The following is a 20,727-nucleotide window of genomic DNA, read 5'->3' on the forward strand; positions in this document are numbered from 1 at the left end:
ACCCTCAGCCTCAGCCTCACCCTCATCCTCAGCCTCACCCTCACCCTCAGCCTCACCCTCACCCTCAGCCTCAGCCTCAGCCTCACCCTCACCCTCAGCGTCACCCTCACCCTCAGCCTCACCCTCACCCTCAGCCTCAGCCTCACCCTCACCCTCAGCCTCAGCCTCAGCCTCACCCTCACCCTTACCCTCAGCCTCACCCTCACCCTCACCCTCACCCTAAACCTAACCCTAACCCTACCTGGGCATGGTGGCACATGCCTGTAATCCAGCTACTCAGGCGGCTGAGGCAGGAGGATTGCTTGAACCCAGGAGGCGCAGGTTGCAGTGATCCAATATCGTGTCCCTGCACTCCAGCCTGGGTGACAGAGCCAAACTCCATCTCATAAAAAAAGATGGCTGGTAGACAAAACTCAATTGATTTTCTCTCTTTTGTTTTTAAGAGGCAGGGTCTGGCTCTCTTGCCCATGCTGAAGTACAGTGGCATAATCACAGCTCTTGAGTTCAGCCTCCAAGTCCCGGGTTCAAGAGATTCTCCAGCCTCAGCCTTCCAACACACTGGGATTTCAGGTGTGAACAACTGCACCCGGCACCACCTGATTTCCCTTTATTTATTTATTTTTTTAAATTAAAAAAAATTTTTTTTTATGGGCGGGGAGGTCTAACTATGTTGCCCAGGCTGGTCTAGAACTCCCAAGCTCAAATGATCCTCCTGACTAGGCCTCTCAAAGTGTTAGGATTACAGGCAAGAGCCACCACACACTACCTGAGTTTCTTTCTATCAGCAATAATGTATAGGAATAATTTGAACTGGAAATTTAAAAAAAATCATTTACAGTAGCACCCTCAAAATTGAATTTATTAGGTATAAATCTAACAAAATACATACAAATATGCATTCAGAAAACCTTAGATCACAGTTGAGAAGAATAAAAATATGTAAATAAATGCAGATACTACTTGTTTAGGAGCAGTACACTCATTATTGTTAGCTTTACCACAAAGCTAAAGGAATGAAGAGAGTGATATTGGTGAAGGAATGGACAAACAGATCAACAGAACACAATACAGAACTCAAAAAACCCAAGTAAATACAGTCAACTGATTTTGTCAAAGGGGCCAAAGAAATTCACTGGGGAAAGAAAAAGTCTATTCCACAAATGGCAATAGACAATCGGAAACCATAGGGAAAACACAGAATGTAGACAAAAACTTCATAGCTCACCCCCAAAAAAATCACTCAAGATAGTCTGTAGCCTTAAATGATCAAATGTAAAATTGTAAAAGTTATAGAAGAAAATCCACATGACTTTGGGTTGGTAATGAGTTCTTAGATACAATACCAAAAGCCAGTCCGTAAAAGAAAAAAACGATAATGCGGACTTCATTAAAATTTAAAATGACTACTCTGTGAAATATCCTGTTAAGAGAATCAAAAAAAGCCACAGATTGAGAGAAAATATTTACAAAACAAGCATGAAAAAAGACTTGTGAGCAAAATATACAAGGAAATTCTAATACTCAACAAGAAGAAAAAAAACCCAATTAAAAGATAAAGAGACCTCATCAAAAAAAGATATATAGATGATATGCCCAAAATTTGGTGGCTCATGCCTCTAATCCCAGCACTTTAGGAAATGGAGGCAGGTGATCACTTGAGACCAGGAGTTCAAGACCAGCCTGGCCAGCATGGAAAAACCCCATCTCTACTAAAAATACAAAAATTAGCACGTGCCTATAAACCCAGCTACTCAGGAGGCAGAGGCAGGAGAATCACTTGAACCTGGGAGGGAGAGGTGGTAGTGAGCTGAGATCATGCCACTGCACTCCAGCCTGGGCAACAGAGGAAGACATCGGAAAAAAAAAAAAAAAAACACAGACGGCAAACAGGCATCCAAAATAATGCTCAATAGCACTTGCTATGAGGGAAAGGCAACTTAATGTAACAATGAAAACCACTAAACATCTGCTAAAATGGCTAAAATCTTTTTTTAATGCAAGAAAAATTGCAACAGAAACTCTCATTTAATGATAGTGGAATGTATAACGGTAAGCAACTTCAGAAAACAATATGGCAATTTTTCTCAAAGCTAAACATGCTCTCACCATAGAAGCCAGCAATTGCACTCCTAGATATTTAGATAACTGCTTTGAAAAATTAGGTCCAAATGAAGAAAAACATGCAATTATGTACAAGTGATCTCTTCATCATGGCCAAATACTTTAAGGAGTCAGGATGACCTTCAATAAGTGAATGAATAACCAAGCTGGGTACATCCATTAAATGCAATGCTAGTCAGTAAGAGAAAGGGGTGACCTATGAAGCCATGCAAAAACATGGATGAATCTGACATGCATATCACTAAGTGAAAGAAGCCAGTCTGAAGAGATCACATACTGTGTGATCCCAAAGGAAAGACTACAGACATGGTAAACAGATCTGTGATTGACAATAGTTTGTAGGGCATGGGGTGAGTTAAATAGGGGAATAGGATGATGGAAGGAGCCCCAATGGGCCAGGTGGGAGTGGACTCGGGTTGGTGAGATTGTGCTTGGTGAGTGTGGAAGAGCCTGGGACGTACAGCAGCAGTGTACGTAGCCTTCTCACTGTAGGAGATAAGGGTCTCCTTTCATCACACATGGAATTATTTCAGGATCAGTTCTGAAGAAGATTGTGCTGTGTGTGGTATAATTTACCATTTTAAGCATTTGTTGTTGTGGGGAAAGACACATAACATAATATTTACCATTTTAAACATTTTTTAAGTGTGTAGCTCAGTGGCACTATGTATGCTCACAATGTTGTGCAGCCATTACCTCTATCATCTCACATTCTCACCAGCAATGCACAAGGGTTCTAATTTCTCCATATACTCACTAACACTAGTAAGTTTCCATTTTTATAAAAGATAGTCACTCCAATGGGTATGAAATGGTATCTCTTTGTGGTTTTAATTTTCACTTGTCTAATGGCAAGTGATGTTGAGCATGTTTTCATGTGTTTATTGGCATTGGATTTAGCAATGATTTCTTGGGTGTGACACCAAAAGCACAGGAAACAACAGAAAAAATAGATATGCTGGAATTCATCAGAATTTAAAACTTATGTACTTCAAAGGACATTACCAAGAGAGCTAAAAGAAAACCGACTGTATGGGAGAAAAACATTGCAAGTCATATCTGATAAAGGTATACTATCCAGAACTTATAAAGAACCCAACTACAAAAGGACAAAAACCACAATTTTACAATGGGAAGAAGAGTTGAAAAGACTTTTCTCCAAAGAAGATACACAAATAGTACATGAAAAGGTGCTCAACATCACTAGCCATCAGGGAAAGGCAAATGGAAATTACAATAAAATACCACTTGACACCCATTAGAATAACCATTACCAAAAACAACCACAACAACAAGGCCAGGCACAGTGGCTCACACTTGTCATCCCAGCACTTTGGGAGGGCGAGACGGGCAGATCACTTGAGGCCAGGAGTTTGAGACCAGCCTGGCCAACATGGTAAAACCCCATCTCTACTAAAAATACAAAACTTAGCCAGGCTTGGTAGCAAGCGCCTGTAATTGCAGCTACTTGAGAGGCTGATGCAGGAGAATTGCTTGAGCCTGGGAGGAGGAGGTTGCAACAAGCTGTGATTGTGCCACCGCACTCCAGCCTGGGTGACACAGTGAGACTCTGTCTCAAAAAACAAAACAAACAAACAAACAAACAAACAGAAAATAACAAGTGTTGGCAAAGAAGTGAAGAAATGTGAACATCACTGATGGGAATGTAAAATGACACAGCCACTATGGATAAGTTTGGAGGTTCTGCAAAAGGCTACACATAAAATTACCATAGGACTCAGCAATTCTATTTCTAGATACATCACAAAATAATTGCAAACAGGTATTCAAACAAAGCCATGTACATAAGTCTTCATAGCAGCATTATTCACGATAACAAAACAACTTGAAACCCAAATGTCCATCAAGAGATGAATCAACAAACAAAATGTGGTATATCTATACAAGAATATGAATAATAATAGCCATAAAAAGGATTGTGGTGCTGGCACTTGCTACAACCTGGTAGAAATTGTACACAAAAGGTCACATATTATACGATTCCATTCATAGGTATCCATAGAGATAGAAAGCAGGTTAGTGGTGGTCAGAGGGAAGGCAGATTAGGCCATAGTTGCTTAATAGGTAGGACTTCCTTTTGAGATGATGAAAATATTTTGGAACTAAGAGGTGATGGTTGCACAATATTGTGCATGCACTAAATGTCACTGAATTGCACATCTGTTATTTTTATATTATGTGATTTTTTGCCTCAATAAAAAGAGGAGGCCAGGTGGGGTGGCTCATGCCTGTAATCCCAGCACTTTGGGAAGCCGAGGTGGGCGGATCACAAGGTCAGGAGTTCGAGACCAGCCTGGCCAACATGGTGAAACCCCGTCTCTACTAAAAAAATACAAAAATTAGCCGGGCACAGTGGCATGCGCCTGTAATTCCTACTACGCGGGAGGCTGAGGCAGGAGAATTGCTTGAACCTGGGAGGCAGAGGTTGCAGTGAGCCGAGATCGAGTCACTGCACTCCAGCCTGGGTGACAGAGCAAGACTCCATCTCAAAAAAATAAATAAATAAAAATAAAATAAAAAGAGGAAAACCCAGTCCCCAGTGTTCCCTCAGCAGGGATTGGCCTGGCATTCGAGTTTCTCCACAGTCCAGTCCTGCCTGGGCCTGGCCATCCACATTCTGCACCTGTGCTCCAACCACACTGTCCACCAGCTCCTAAGCCCACAGTGTCATCATTTCAGGTCCAGGTCACCTTCTCTCTGAGGACTTCACAGATGCCCAGTGATCAGCGACGCCTCCTCAGAGCTCACATGGTCTTTTGAACCTTGCCCTGCTGTAATCCACACCTCATCACATGGTCTTCAAGGGTTGTCGCATCTCTCTTTTTTAAATTTCCTTTTTTTTTTTTTTTTTTTTTTTTTGAGACAGGGTCTCACTCTGTCACCCAGGCTGGAGTGCAGTGATACAATCTTGGCTTACTGCAACTTCTGCCTCCCAGGCTTAATCAGTCTTTCTGCGTCAGCCTCCCAAATACCTAGGACTACAGGCAAGTACCACCATGCCCCGCTAATTACTTTTGTATTTTTCGTAGATGATAACTCAGGTTCCAGCCCAAAATCAGCTCTCCAGGAGCCACTCGGGGAAAGTTTGTGAGTTGAATGAAAACGTGTCCATGCCACACAGGAGAGGCGTCCCAACTGTGGGTTCGTTTGTGTGATCATGAGGTAGCCCAGGTCACACATGGAGCCTCATGAGCCACACAACCCCTGTTATAAATGCACTAGCCCGGGGATCCCCAGAGCCCAGCTACAGGAAGTGGATTCACACTAGTATTTTTATACTTGGTTACAGCTGAGGATGCCTGTACCTCACTTCCGTCCACACCCCTCCCACTCTCTGGATACTAAAGATATATTCTGGGGCCTGCCTCGCCCCCACAGACCAGGATCCAGCTCTGCTGAGGCTCCCCACAAAACCCTAGAAGTTCTGCAGGCATGCAGGGTGGGAGAGCTGCCTATCTGAGCCAGAAAGGGCTTTTGCCTTTAGGGGTGTCAGGTAGCAGGTACTTCTTTCTGCTCAGGTTGCAGGGAGCATGAAAGCCCCCAGGACAGTTGCTCCCTGTGGCTCAGGGCCCAGTGAGAGAACAGCTTCCATTTCATCCTGCCTTCAAAACTTCAGCGCTCCCAGCCCCAAAACCCTCTTGATGCAGGGAAGATGAGCCCAGAAATTGGGGTTTAGCACAGGAGGGCTCTTGGCTTCACCCAGGAAATAATTCAAGGGCGAGTCGGTGGTATTAGACAGCAACTTTTATTGAAGCGGCCGTGCACAGCAGCAGCAGAGGCACTGCTCCTTATGCAGCAGGGGATACCCCATAGGCAGTGAGCCCAGAGTAGCAGCTCAGAGGCAGTTCTGCACACATATTTATACTCACTTGTAATTATATGCAAATTAAGGAGCAGGTTATTTAGAAATTTCTAGAAAAGGGGTGGTAACTTTCAGGTCATTGTCATGGAAAGGGGCAGTAATTTCCAGGTGTTGCCATGAGAACCACAAACTCACTTGGCACCAGTGGGTGTGTCTTATGGAGGGGTACTTTTGCCTGTTTCAACTAGTCTGAAATCTGGTCTAGAGTTCAAGCCCTGCCTCAGGAGTCAGGTCCCCCTCCTATCTCAGTCTGGTCACAGCCCTAACTAGGCAGATGATCCCAATGCCAGCCCAAAGCCCGGCAGTCAGGCCCTCCTGTGATCTGCCTGGGGCACCCAGGAAGGGGATGGGGCATGCTGGGGAGGAGCCATGGTGTTTGGGGCCAGCAGTCAGGCCCTCTAGGTTGAAGTCCTAACCCGAGTACCTGTGAATGTGACCTCATATGGAAATAGCGTCTTTGCAGATGATCAAGTTAAGATTAAATCATCAGGGCCAGCCTTAATCCACTATTATTGTGATTTTTAAAAGGGGAAATTTGGACACAGAAATGCACACAGGGAAAAAGCCCTGTAAAGACTGGAGCTTTGGCCAGGCTTGGTGGCTCATGCCTGTAATCCCAACACTTTGGGAGGCAGAGGCAGGCAGGTCACTTGATATCAGGAGTTTGAGAACTGCCTGGGCAACATAGAGAAATGCTGTCTCTACTAAAAATACAAAAACTAGCCAGGCATGGTAGCAGGTGCCTGTAATCCCAGCCACTCCAGAGGCTGAGGCAGGAGAATCGCTTGAACCTGGGAGGTGGAGGTTGCAGTGAGCCGAGATTGTGCCATTGCACTCCAGCCTGGGTGACAAGAGCAAAATTCTGTCTCAAAAACAAAACAAAAAAAATATTACAGCTTTGGTGTCACAAGCCAAGAAACTAACAGAAGCTGAAGAAAGGCCTGAAACTAATCCTTCCCTAGTGCTTTCAGAGGGAGCATGGCCCTGCTGAGACAGAGTAGAAATGGGACTTGGCCCACCCCCACTAACGTGTTGTTCCATACATGCCTGCTGACCACTAGACCTTGCAGCACCATACTCGCTAACCAGACCTTGCCAACTGTCTGAAAAAAAATAAGATAAGTAGCATCATGCCATAAGTCTTACTCAGGGGAGTTGACCGTATCACCTGCTTGTGCACAAGGCCAGGAGAATTACCCTGGCCTTATGATAATACTAAAGTCCTCACCCAGGGAGGGGCTTATCTGCCATTTTCTGATCATGCAACGTATGTGTTAGCATGCATCTGAGCACCCTTCACTCCACCCCATACATGTAATGACACTCACTTAGCTCATAAATTATGCATGTCACCCTCCTTAAGACACCACAATGCATTCCCCTTGGGGAGCCAGCCAAGAACCCTTCCTCCTGCACTGTCTCTCTTCTGCCCAACCTTTCGGGCCATAAGACTCAATGAAGCCTTGTCTGGGAAACTTGCTTGGCCTCGTATCAACTTCTGTTTCATGGGAGCCTAAGAACATGTGGTCGGGAATACTGCCAACATCTTTGTTTCCAACTTCTGGACTTTGGAACTATGAGATAACAAATCTCTGTGGTTCTAAGATACCCATTTTGTGGCACTTTGTTACGGCAACCCTAGGAAACAAATGCAGGCATGTTCTGCTGCAACTGCCACTCTCTCCAGACCACAGCTCCTCACCAAACCCACCCCCTGAGAGGCTGAGGACAGAAGCAGGACCCTTCACAGACCACCATCACTGCTGGATGGTCACTTCCAGCCCTGACTGTCTGGGAGCTCCAGCCTCAGCTCTCACTTTCCTGGAGCAAGTGGGAGGATGAGGACAAGGAGGAATGAGGGCGCTGGCCTCCCAGGAACTGTCCCTGAGCCTCCACCCTGCTGTCCCTGGAGCTGCCCTTGAGCCTCTACCCTGCTGTCCCCAAAACTGTCATTGAGCCTCCACGGTGCTGTCCCTAGAGCCCAGAAAGCCCAGGGCTGGCCAAACATCACCCCTCACCTCTCCTCTGGCCCCTCCTCCCAGCCATCAGCACTTTGGAATAGCCATCAAGCTCATTTTAATCTCTAGAAAGGTGCCTCAGGAAGACACAGAGAGGTCACACCAGGTGGTCATGGTGCCTTACCTGTGTCCACTGGGCCCAGGTTGGCCCTTTAAGGGTATGAGGGCAGAACAGCTGAGAGACCACACCCCTCTTCTCAGAGAGGCCAGGGATAAAGAAAAGGGACAGTGGAAGGAGGAACCTGTGGCCAGGATGCTGAGGATAGAGGCTCCTCCCCACAGGCACTGAGCAGAGGGGTTGAAGGGGAGCCTACAGCCTCCATCCAGACAGGACCTCTGACCACTGCTAGGGGCCCCTTCTCAGGAGGTTCAGTCCCAGACAAGGGCTCCAGAGACCTCAGTCCATTTTCCCAAAATGGACATGATGCATCTGGCAAGTCAGGGACCTAGAACGTCCAGGACCGAGCCTTGCTGAGGACGGAAGGGAAAACCATGCCCTGGAGGTCCTCATGCAGCCCAGGCCTCTGGCAGTGACCAGCCAGCACCCAGGCAACTCCTTGCTGGGTCTCAAGGCCCTGATGGTCACAGGAAAGACCACAAGCCAGGGCTGGGATGGGCCCAGGGCTCTGCGTGTTCCCTGGGAGGGCTGAGAGGTGCCATCCCCCATAGCAGCCCAAAGTACAGTAGTCACTGCTGCTGCTGCTGCTGCCCTCTGAGTCTGGGGGAGCTGACCCGGTGGGGGACGTGGGGGCCCAGTCCTCCTGTGGCAGATAGGCAAGCGTCTGTGCCCTCCACTCCGTACACCCTGCTGGCAGCACATTCTCTGAGCTCAGGTTCCCTGCAAGCCTGGTCCCAGTGCCCTCCTCTTCCTCCTCCAGGGCCACAGATTTCCAAGGATGCACTGGGCCACAGGTTAGCAGTGCAATGGCCTCCTGGATGCAGGGCTCCGAGGCTCCTCGTGGGGCACCAGCACAGTCCTGGCTCAGCAGCACACCGGCCCTGTGGGCCCCCATCCAAGTCTGGAACAGAGTGAGGGAGGAGGGAAGGGCTCAGGCAGCATGTTCAGAACTCATCCGGGGAGCAGCTGCCTCCTTTCTGGCAAGCCTAGTCTCCCTCCTCCTCCAGAAAGCCCTCCTGAAGTTTCCCTGGGAGGGCTGAGAGGTGCCATTCCCCATAGCAGCCCAAAGTACACCCAGAGGCCAAGCATCACCTGTGTCTTGGACATTCTGTCTTTCCTCCATGTGCCAGCCCAACCTCAACGTGGGACCCTGAGTCCCTTCAGGCCCCTCATCGCTCCCCCAGCACAGGGCCTGGTGTTCACAGCTGCTTGAAACAAGGTACAGATGGTGACATCTGCCCAGGACAGAGACAACTCCTGACAGCATGTGCCTCAGGGCCTTTCAGCAGCTACAGAGACTGGGCACTCCCACCTGACATGCACACACACACACACACACACACACACACACACACACACACACAAAAGTCGCTGTCAAGACCGGTGACTTTCAAAGCACTAGGCTACAGCCAGCAGACCTGGATCCTTCTGTGGGGCCACAGGAGGCCCCCGCCTCCAAAAAGAAGCTATTCCCTTGGTGTGACCAGGAGCCTCCATCCCATGCACCACACACACCACACCCTCCATCACTGCACTGCTCCCTGAAGACCAACCTATGGCACCAGATCCCCACCAGAGGGTCTAAATAACCCCTGGCAGGTGTCCTTGTTCTCTAGGGAAGGGCTGGTGCCTGCAACAGGATGACAGTCCCGGGACAATCACAATCTGTGCCCTGCTCAGCCTTGTTCTCAGCTGCCCAGGCTCTTGACAGTCACACCTACCACCTTGGGGAACGGGGGAGACTCTGCTAAGAGTCAGGTGCCCAGTTTATGGTTCAAATTGAATATTTGGACAAAAATCTTGAGAACTAGGCTCTTCATTGAGAGAGAAAAGGATTTTTCTGCATAGTAAGCTGGAGCCGTGGTGTGGAGGGGGCATCTTTGCCGCACAGGGCCCAGGGAGACCCTAGGGCACAGGGAGGGAAGATCCTGGAGAAGAGAGGTCAGCTTGGCCCAGACCCCAGGGAGGGGCCCTCACTGCTTCTTGTCCTTAGTCCAAAGTGAGGAGTCTCAGGGGAAAAACTAGGGTCTCACTGGAGTCCTCCCTCTCCTGCTCCTCCCACCCCCCTCCTCCCTCTCCCGCTCCTCCCACCCAGGGTGCATGAACCGCCAGCCCAGCAGGGAGGGGAGGGCCTGATGCAACCCCCAAGTTGCTCACTGGTCCCTGGGCTGTGGGAGCCCAACAGGGCCACAGAGAGGGAAGTGCAGAGCCCACTCCTCAGCTGTGGTGCCAGCATGCGATCCGGGGGGACCAAGGGACCAGGCAGAGCAGGAACCCAGAGGCAGTGAGAGCCCCAAGGGCAGCCCACACACCACAGACCCTTCCCCACGGCCACAGGACAGACACGTTCGCAGAAGGAGGAGGTGAGGCACATGGTGGGTGCAGACAGCTGCAAACCAGAGGGGACAGAGATAAGTCATGAGAAATTTGCATTTTTTCCATCGACAATGGAACTGGAGATATGAGAACAAAAAGAAATCAGCAATGGAAAATAAAGCTAGTTTTTCCCCATTTGAGACACGCGTATAATAAAGCTAGTTTTTCGCCATTTGAGACACGCATATAAACTGAAATTCACTGAATATACAGAAAAGGCTCCAAGCACTGACAAGCCTCCCATACTGGCCACCAACCCTCATGAAAGCCAACATCCCGGGCAGGCCAGAGCTCTGGGCAACCCCTGCCCCCCACGCCCTGCCGTGGTCTCTGCACACACCTGGAAGTTCCCATTGTGCACACTGTAGAGGGGCCGGAAGAACGCCGCTGGAGAGGGCACGTTCTGGTAGAAGATTCTCTTCACCCTGAGGCGAAGAGAGGCCAGTCAGAGGCCTGTGGCGACCCAGGGGGCCTGAGGTGGCCTGAGGTCATTGCACAGGCTGAGCTTCCTTCCATCAACAGGAGGCCCACCTACCTTGTCCCTGCCACTGCCTCTCTCCCGTCTCATCACATTCCAACCCACTCTCAGGGTAGGACCCAACTGGGCCTCCTTGCTTAACAGAACTGATTTATACTGAGGCAGGCATCCTTTACAGCGTGAGCTGCTATGGTGGGTTCAGAACGGGGAGTTACCAGCTGGGTCCTCAGCCTGCAGAGGGAGCCAGCACCTGCAGGAACCCCGTCTTTGCCATCAGCAGAAGGTCTGTGGCTCCCACTCCACCCAGTGTCTCCTTGAACACCAGACTTGCTGCCAAGGATCCACTGACCCTCCCACAAGGATGTCACCTGGGGCTCCAACCCAACAGGTGCAAACAGACTTCGCCAACCTCCCCGCAAGGGTGTCCCCCATTTCCCCACCTCAGGGGTCACCACTCGTATCTCATCCACCCACATGTCCCCCCTGTTTCTCCTCCTAAAACCCCGCAATTCCTTCAGATTTGCTCTGTCTCCGCTTCTTTCACTGGCTCATGCTGAATCATCTGCCTGTGGGCACCCCACTGGCCCCCATTGGCCTCCAGCAGGTCCCCTGTGTCCCCTTGTCCCAGCAATCTATTCCTCAAAACATACACTAGGTCGTATCACACAGTTTCACACTTTCCTTTGCTCCAAGGAGAAGCCAAGCACCCTCCCGCTTAGCCCCACCCAACACCCACTCCCCACACCCTCTTCCTCACATCTGCTGCCTGACATGGCCCCTGCACCCCTTCTTGTAACCTGACATGCGGTGCATGAGGCATGACGGTTTATTTAAAGAGAGTCCTTGTCTATCTTGTTCTCTAAGGCATCTGCCAGGATGAGAACAGGGTCCTGAGCACACCAGATGACCCAACTGTCCTTTCGTAGACTATGTGAACAGATGAACAAACCAAGCTCCTCCAGAGGCAGAAGACTAGGATCCGGGCTCTTGATCTCGGTGACTCTGGGTCTGGTCGGGACCACACTGCCCTTGTCTTCGGCCTCTGCCACAGATCCCCCTTCCCTTCTCTCCCCTGGCAACTTGTGAACCCTCTTCTGGCCCAGGGTGGAGACTTGAAAAGACCACCCCATCCAGGACCAAACAGTGGAGAGGGGAGGGGAGGAACCAGACAAGGGTGGCCCTTGACTCCCCACCAACCACACACTCACACATGCACACAGTGACACATCTGCACACACACACTAACACATGTACACTATTACCCACTCACACATGTACACACACACACACACACACACACACACACACACACACATCAGCTACCTACCTGGGTGAAAGCTTGAACAGGAGGTAAGTCAGGCCAATCAGCAGGAGGAAGACGGACACAGCGACAAGGGTGTTGTCTGGCTGCCCCCAGGGTGGGATCAGAGGGCCTGTGGGCAGGAAGGGCCCAGGGCTGTGAGCAGCCTCAGTGCCAGGAGGCTCCCCACAAACCTATATGGCAAGGGTGCGCCCTTTAGTGCCCTGGGCTAAAGTGGAAGGTTTGTGATGGGCCTTGGAGGTTTGTGTCACCTGCTGAAGGACCTTGGCAGGTGTTTGTTTCCGCCGTATAGACCTCAGACCTTCAGAAGAAGGGGATCAACTGGGGTATGACTGCCTTAGGGAGGGGCTTCCAGGAGTGTGAAAGGGTGTGGGGAGTGAGGTGAACAGGGGAGAAGACGCCCAGCCCAGACTCTGGAAGTGCAGCAGCCACAGCAGCGCCCACCTTGTCTCTGGGGAGTCTGGAAGCACACAGGCTGGCTCCACTCACTCCACTGGCCTGTGTAACGCTCCTCCTCTGCCACGTCATCCTCCAGTGTGGCCATCCGGACACGCAGCCTGGCCTCAAGGATAAAGCCAGGGTCCAGCTCAAAGGCGTCAAGTACGAGCCAGGTCACCCCGACAATGTGATCCCTGTGCTGGGCCCGCTGTGGGGGTGGGGGCAGTTAGCAGGTGCTGAAGGTGGGGCTGGGTGCCTCAGCCGTTGAGAATACACACATGCATTATATGCTCATATAACACACACACGAACACACCTGTGTTAACACACAGGCACACTCACCACATTCATGTGCACACACACACACAGAGAAGGCACACACTCACACACAGATACAGCTGCGTTTGCCCACCAATACACATATGCACACACCGGCAAACATGTCTACAGGCACACTTTCACACTCCTCACACTTGCATGCACACTCATATACACAAGCGTGTGCACAGAAGCAACTCACCACACTCACATACACACTCATACACATAGGCATGTCCATGTGTACACTTACATACAAACAGATAAACACGGGCACACAAACATGTGAGTGTGCACACTTACATGTGTGCACACATAGACACATACATGCACACTCACACTTATGTGCACATACTCACAGAGACACAGGCACACTCACCCTACTCCCACACACACACACAAAGCATGCACATGTGCATGCCAGCATGTGTGTGTGCACACACACACCGCTCTAGTTCCTCCCCTCCTCATCACTATAAGTTGACATCTCCCTATGTAGAGTGGGGAGTCTGCCTTGGACTGCTGTTCCCAGGAGAGAGGCCCCCAGGGAAAGCCAGCCAAAGTGTTACCTCCCAGGCCTCTTCCTGCTTCTTGAAGGCCAATTCATAGCTGAGAAGTGTGGTCATTGGCTCCAAGGCAGGACTGATGCTCCAGGTCAGGATGCAGTGGCCAGAGCTGATGTTGCTCTGCAAGTCAGAGGGCGGGTCCAGCTTAACTGGAACAGAGTGAATCCACGTGAGGCCGAAGCCCCATGGGTCTGGGTGTGTCAGTCAGAATACACAAGACTGGGGCCTGAAAGATTCCCAAGGGGCATAGTCAAGGCCCTCTCAGACCAGGCACCTCACTGGGAGACTGGTCAAGAAAAGCCCCAGGCGGGACAGGACAGCAATGACTTCCTCTGGCCTCTGCAGCTAGACTAGGTGGTTTCCAAATCTTGCCCACTCACTGGGCCACAGGGGTCACAGGCTGCAGGGCCCTGCTCCCAACGCCCAAGCAGCCAGGATGTTCTTGCCAAGGGGCCCCGCCCCAGACCTATAGCCGCTGCTCACCATGTCTCCGGGGCAGGTACTCCGGGTCCACCAGGCTGACCTGCTCCCTGCCAGACACGCAGTGGTGGAAAGTGATGGTGAAATTGTCGGATGGCACGAGCACTGCCTCGGGTGGCAGCACTACGGTGCACTCACTGCCCTGCAAGATGCACTTATGTGTGCCGCCGGGAGCCTGGTTGCTGGAAAGGGCATGTGTCAGCACCACGGGGCTGCTACACTGTCCTGGCGTAGCTGCTTCAATCCTGGGGACCTCACCCTCATCCCTGTCCAGAGCACGGGAGGAGGGAAGGGCTCAGGCAGCATGTTTAGAACTCATCCTGGGAGCAGCTGCCTCTTTTCTGGCAAGCCTAGTCTCCCTCCTTTCCCGTGGAAAGCCATGTCTTTCCTCCATGTGCCAGCCCAACTTCAACGTGGGACCCTAAGTCCCTTCAGGCCCTTCACTGCTCCCCCAGCATGGCCCTCCACCCTCACCTGGTGAAGAGGAGCCAGGGGCTGGAGCCCTGGCCAAGCTCTGGGGCAGACCAGCGGCAATCGATCCTGAGAATGTTGTTGGTGAGGCAGGTGAAGTTTCCAGCCCTTGGCCCTGGAGACAGTGATCATTGGGAGCCCACAGTAAGTGCTTCAGGGCACAGTTGAGCTAGGGGGCTGGGGGGGATCTGACAGCTGACACCCTAGCAGGGCAGTCACCAGTGAATGATCCCAGAATCTGTCCAGGGAAGCACTGGGAGGCCTGGGAAATGATGGGCGCTGACTCCTGGTACACGGGCAAGTCAGACCCAGAGAGGCATCAAGAAGGTGAAGGAAGGGAGACTAGGGTCGGTCCAGGGACTGAAGGTAGGGAGGTAAAGGTAGGGAGACTAGAGACTGTGGCCCAGGCTAACCCCTAGAGGACATGCCCCAGCACAGTTTGAGCCAAATTTTTCCCTAGGGACTTGACATTGGACAACCCAGTCCCCCAAACATGCCCCAGTTCTCCCCCCACCTCATACAAACACTAGTACCCAGCCCTCACCTCGTCCTTCCTCTGTGACACAGACTCCCAAGCAGACACAGGTGCAGACGCAGGTGCAGGCCAGGAGCCAGGTGCCCATGTCTCGCCTCAGGGCTTCACTCTCCAAGGTCCAGCCTGCAAGGGACTGGGCTGAGGGCCTGTGCAAATCATCCCTCCCTAGAGGGGTGCTCCCCATGAATTGCTCCCCAGCAGAGTGGTCAGTGGGTCCCCACCTGCACTCACACTGTGTCCAGCGTCCTGGCACCACTGCCCAGGCTTTACTGATAAGGAACTGTAGCTCATGGCTGCAGGGTATAAGGAGCACCCTCAAACTTAGATCCTGGACTCTGACTCAGCTTGGTCTCCACATTTGCCAAGAAGACTCCTCTCTGGGATGGGCATCCTTTGCCAGCCCATCCCCCATCCCTGGGCCCAGGCCCCATCCTGCCGGGGAGTCAGGGTTGGGGGAACTGATCACTACCAACAACCACCACAAGTGCATTTTCTACTTTAATTCTCACAACAGCTCCACGAGGGAGAAGCACTGTCCCGGTTCACAGGCAAGGAACTGAGTCCCAAGGAGGGGAAATGACTTGCCCAGGGTCACACAGACAAACTCCATGCAATTTTTTTTTTTTGAGACAGAGTCTTCCTCTATTGCCCAGGCAGGAGTGCAGTGGTGCAATCTTGGCTCACTGCAACCTCCGCCTCCTGGGCTCAAGGGATTCTCCTGCCTCAGCCTCCCGAGTAGCTGGGATTACAGGCACCCATCACCATGCCCAGCTAATTTTTGTATTTTTAGTAGAGACAGGGTTTCACCATGTTGGCCCAGCTGGTCTTGAATTCCTGACCTCAGGTGATCTGCCCGCCATGTCCAGCTAATTTTTTTTTTTTTTTGTATTTTTAGTAGAGACGGGGTTTCACTATGTTGGCCAGGCTAGTCTTGAACTCCTGACTTCAAGGGATCCACCTGCCTAGGCCTCCCAAAGTGTCGGGATTACAGGCATGAGCCATCACACCCGGCGTCTGCATTCTCTCTCCCTTTTGTCTTCTTAAAGACCCATCCAAGTGTTCTGCCCCAGAAAGGTGGACGAGGGTGGCAGCAGAGTATCCATGCAACTTCCTGAACTCTGTCGCACCCCTGTTCCAAGGTACCTGCAAAGGAGAGCACCACCAGAAGGGCAAAGTCCCCCAATGCTGGAGTGTGAGGCCTGAGTCCCAGGATCCCTGGGGGAGCCAGAGGTTGGCCAGAGATGAGGGGCTGGGTGTCAGGAAATGCTTGGGTGTGGGAAGGCCACTGATGCCCTATCACCCCATTTGCAGCTCCAGATGGTACACAGATAGCCCCTAGGCAGGAAGCAGGGCCAGCCTGGTTATACAAGACTGATTACTGATAAGGAGGAGGAAAAAACCAGACATGCACGCAGACTACAGCATGCATGCCCTTAAGGAACCCGCACACCTCAACGGGCAGCAGGCACTACTCTAACCCCACCCCGCTCCACTACAGGTACTCATAGGACAGTCCCCTGTTGAGACTGATGATCAGGAAGCCTCACCCTTCCCTAGAATGGAGCGTGCAGCCTGGCACCACCGGCCGCAGCATGAAACACCGTGGCAAGTTCTCTGCAGCAGTGTCTGTCCCTTCTCGCAGCAGTTACTGGAAAGGTGGGAATGGGGAGGACAGTCAGCCTGCTCTTGGGATATGCGAAGGCAGGGTTGGAGTGACCACCAGGGCCTGGGGAAGCCCAGGCACAACAGCCACAGCTGAGAGCTGACCCAGGCCCCAGGATGGATGACCGCTGCCCCAGCAGTGGAGAAACACCCACATCTGTGTAGAACCAGTCCAGGCCAGCCACAAGCTAACCCAGGAGCAGATGGCTTGAGAGCAGGGAGTGGGGTGGCTCCAAGTTCAGCAGGCCTCGTTTCTAGACAGGGAAGGGGGATGGTAGGGCAGGATCCACATGTGACACCTGAGAGCTTCAAAGTAGGACTGGAGAGTTGGGTACAGTGACAAGGGAGTATGGCCATCTGAGGGGAAGGTCTCTGCTTTTCCTCTGCACTGAAAATGCACAGCTGTACCTGATAAGTTGAGCAGGGCAAGGTCACCACCCTCCTACAGATGAGAAAACTGAGGCTCGGAGACCTGGGACCTGCCAAATACCTGACTCCTGACACCTCTGTTCTTGGCCCATTCCCACCGGCTTCCACATAAGCCTGTGAACTTCCCGAGGGCAGTGCCTGCGAGGTGCCCCTCAGCACATGCCCCAACAGAAGGCACCACAATGTTTTATAACCCCCATCCTCGACCACAGGGCCAGGCAGTCAGGGCAGGTGCACATACCCCTACTTGCATGCTCCCTGCTCCTGGATGTCACCAGGGAGGTCTCACCACAGCTCAGACAACACCAGGTCACAGGAAGATTGTGAGAGCAGGAGGGGAAACCAATGTGCCACCTGGGACAGAGCTGCCTCTGACACCCCCACTCCTGCTGGGGAGCCTGGCTGACATCAATGCCCAGCACAGCCTATCCCGCATTGAGTCTGTGGACATAGCCTTCAGCCCATGATCACTTTGGTCCCTTCTCAGAGCCCCACCTGTTCCATGGCCTCAGTGTCAAAGTCTGGCCCAGATGCCTACTGGGCCTTATAGCCTGGCTGCCCTGCTTCCGTGGGCCACTGTGAAGCTGTGGGCTGTCCTGCAGCTGGAGCCCTGCCTCAGATCTCAGGGTCTGCCACACCCACAGGAAGGTCTTTAGACACTCAGCCCTTCACCTTTCCTGGCCCTCATGCCCTGAACACTCACCTAACACCAGGAAGAATCTTAACCCACAGCAGGCCACCATCATGGAGGCTGTCCAGGCAGCCCTGAGCATCTCTGTGCCTCGAAGCACACTCTTCAAGTTGCCCTCACACCGGCTACTGCGCACTTACTGTTACACAGAGACTATTACGCATATATATGCATATATTATGCATACATATATATATCTCTCTCGCTCTGTTGCCCAGGCTGGAGCACAGTGGCGTGATCTCAGCTCACTGCAACCTCTGCCTCCCGAGTTCAAGTGATCCTACTGCTTCAGCCTCCCAAGTAGCTGGGATTACAAGCATGAGTCACCACGCCTGGCTAATTTTTGTATTTTTAGTAGAGGCAGGGTTTCACCATGTTGGTCAGGCTAGTCTCGTACTCCTGGCCTCAAGTGACCCCCCCGCTTCGGCCTCCCAAAGTGCTGGGATGACAGGCATAAGCCAACATGTCTGGTCATATTTTGTCTTTTTTAATGGGGACAGGGAAGGGTATCCCGGTTCTTCTGGACCATTCGGGAGGCTGGCAGCCATAGAGGTGGATAGGATGGAAGTTACTATTGAAGTGGACACTTGTCCAGCAAGGTCTTCTGTCTGCTGGGGGAAGAGGAAGAAATGCAGACCTTGGTATCCCAGAAGCAGCTGGAGCCTGGGGACATGGAGGCTCTGCTAGAAAATGGGTCTGGAAATAGGAGCAGGGGCCAGCTCCTCTCTGGACCACATGAGGACTTCCTTCAGCACAGTGGGAATCCCCAATGCTGCTGGGCACAGAGTGTGTGGAGGTGCCAACAGGGGTGGGGATGGGGATGGGCAGGAGGCAGGAGGGATGGGGTCAGAAAGGCCAGCTGGAGGCAAGTACAGAGACAACAGACACCTCATCCAGAAGGTGCAGGGAAGGCAGGGTGGGAGAGAGATGGCACCAAGAGGCATTTTCCACACACTTTCAGAAAAGAGGATGGGGGGCGGTGCTGCATCCATGAGGTAGATGTCTGTGGGAACGCTGGGCCACAGCTCAGGAAGAAGTCAGGGCTGGACTCGGCACTGCAGAGGTGTTGTTGGGTGGACAAGGGCACAGACCCAGGGCAGAGGGGAGCAGGCGAGGGTGGGTGTGAGAAGCAGAGAGGCATGGAGGAGACCCCTGCTGCTCTGCTTCCCACTGTACCCTCTGCCAGCTTCCCTCCCCATCACAGGTATGGTCTTTCATGAGGCCTTCCCCCAGTCCCCTAGTAGGCATCCCCAGCCGGATGGAATCCCTGAGCCTGAGCAACTCTCGTTCTGCACAGTCCTGAACTGACAGGGCCCAGGGGTTGGGCAGTGGCCATGGGCCAAGGCTGGAGTAAGGGTATTGATACAATTCCCTGGGAGTCTGGAGGCGAGATGGGAAAATGATGTCCGTGCTCTTCCTGCTGTCTTGGTGAAGAGGTACCAGCATGTTGCCTGCTCTGCCCAACACGCCCCTCCCACAGCCTTGCTGCCCCACTGCAGTTGAAGGTCATCACTGTGCGGTGTCCCTACATGAGGCTCCTTAAGGCAAGACCCTGTTTGATCATGTTGCATCCCCTGCACCCATCTCAACTGTTTGATAAATGTTTTCCACTCCCCCTACAGAGGCTGCCCTTGCTTCTGGATGGTATTCATGTTGTGGGTACCCAGGAGCGGGGCTCTGGGATGCTACTTGAAGACACGCTGAGAGGATACCCACTCTTGATACTAATCTACCTCGTGTAGCTAAGCTCTGGAAAGAAGGTGAGCCCAGAACAGCATAAATCAAAGGAAGATAAAATGGGGGCCTAGACCTCAGCTCCACCCCGTGGCCCTCACAACTGAGGCCCAAGTATGCCCATTTTCACCCAACAAAGGCACCCCCACAAAGGTCAGTTCAATCATTGAGGAAGCAGAGTTCCTTCCACACTGGCCACAGCAGAACCCATGACCCTTACAGGACTGGAAATTAGTTTGTAATCCTTGAGTTCAGCACTGCAAATTTTGCCATCTCTAAGAGATACCCAAGGCCAGGACACTGGAGGAGGTAAAGCTAGGGTGGTGTTCTCAAACACCACGCTTCCACAGTGGCTCCCTGGGCCCAGGGATGGAGGGCCACTTGTCCCTCTCTGCCTTCTGAATTTCAAGCTGACTTGAGAGGTCGGAAAGCCCAAAGCACAGACTCACCTTTCCAGATGCATCTGCCCAGTCCCATCACAAGTCTGAGGCATCCCCAACCTGGAGGTGATTTGTCACCCAACTGTCTCTGGGTGCACAGCAAAGACCCTCAGCCTGATTCAGGAGATAACTGCAGCAGTTGGTGACGTGAGCCTTGCACGACAGGTTCACACAGGCCGCCCACATCTGAAACCACAAACGCATTACAGAGCTGCTCTCCCGAACAGAGCTGAGAATGTCTGTCAGCACTAATCTTGTAAGTCAGGGAACTGTGAGACATGACAACCTTACAGTCCCCATGACAATGAGAACTGCCAGACATGGACTTCAGTGATTTGTCTACTGACTGGCAAGTGAGTGTCCACTGTGTTCTTCCCAAGAAACACCACTGAGATGCATTAAACTGACCCCAGGAGGCAAGGACCTGTGCAGGTGCAGAGCAGTGCTCTTGTCCTCTTCTATACTTTGCCAAAACCAGAGGTGTAGGTTCTCCTTCCACCAGCTAAAGCAAACTGTGAGCATCAGGGGTGGGGAGAGTATTAAACATAAAAGTAATGCAGACTCAGTTGAAGAAAAGCAATACAAAAGAAAAATTATTTAACAGGGTCGCCTTTCACCTCCCCCCAGAAGTAGTCACTGTGAGTAGTT

General features: G+C 51.8%; 1 protein-coding gene across 1 annotated transcript; it reads right to left on the reverse strand.

Moving 5' to 3' along the window:
- Nucleotides 1–8,061: 8,061 nt before the first annotated feature.
- Nucleotides 8,062–20,295, reverse strand: IL9R (interleukin 9 receptor). The gene is made up of 9 exons (XM_011982796.1): nucleotides 20,089–20,295; nucleotides 15,133–15,246; nucleotides 14,592–14,703; nucleotides 14,121–14,299; nucleotides 13,641–13,786; nucleotides 12,760–12,961; nucleotides 12,322–12,427; nucleotides 10,857–10,941; nucleotides 8,062–9,041 (listed from the first exon to the last, which is right to left on the reverse strand). The coding sequence occupies exons 1-9, from the start codon at nucleotides 20,114–20,116 to the stop codon at nucleotides 8,469–8,471; spliced, it is 1,545 nt and encodes a 514-aa protein (XP_011838186.1). The 5' UTR covers nucleotides 20,117–20,295; the 3' UTR covers nucleotides 8,062–8,468.
- Nucleotides 20,296–20,727: the final 432 nt, after the last annotated feature.

This window comes from Mandrillus leucophaeus, unplaced genomic scaffold, assembly GCF_000951045.1.
Source record: "Mandrillus leucophaeus isolate KB7577 unplaced genomic scaffold, Mleu.le_1.0 Scaffold2421, whole genome shotgun sequence".
Lineage (NCBI taxonomy): Eukaryota > Metazoa > Chordata > Mammalia > Primates > Cercopithecidae > Mandrillus > Mandrillus leucophaeus.

Excerpts from the sequence above, each read along its gene's own strand:
- IL9R (XM_011982796.1), bottom strand. The coding sequence starts at position 20,116 with ATGGGACTGGGCAGATGCATCTGGAAAG. Across the intron at positions 13,787-14,120 it reads GTACCTGCCCCGGAGACATG|TTAAGCTGGACCCGCCCTCT; the intron begins GTGAGCAGCGGC and ends ACTCTGTTCCAG. Across the intron at positions 9,042-10,856 it reads TGCACAATGGGAACTTCCAG|ACTTGGATGGGGGCCCACAG; the intron begins GTGTGTGCAGAG and ends ACTCTGTTCCAG.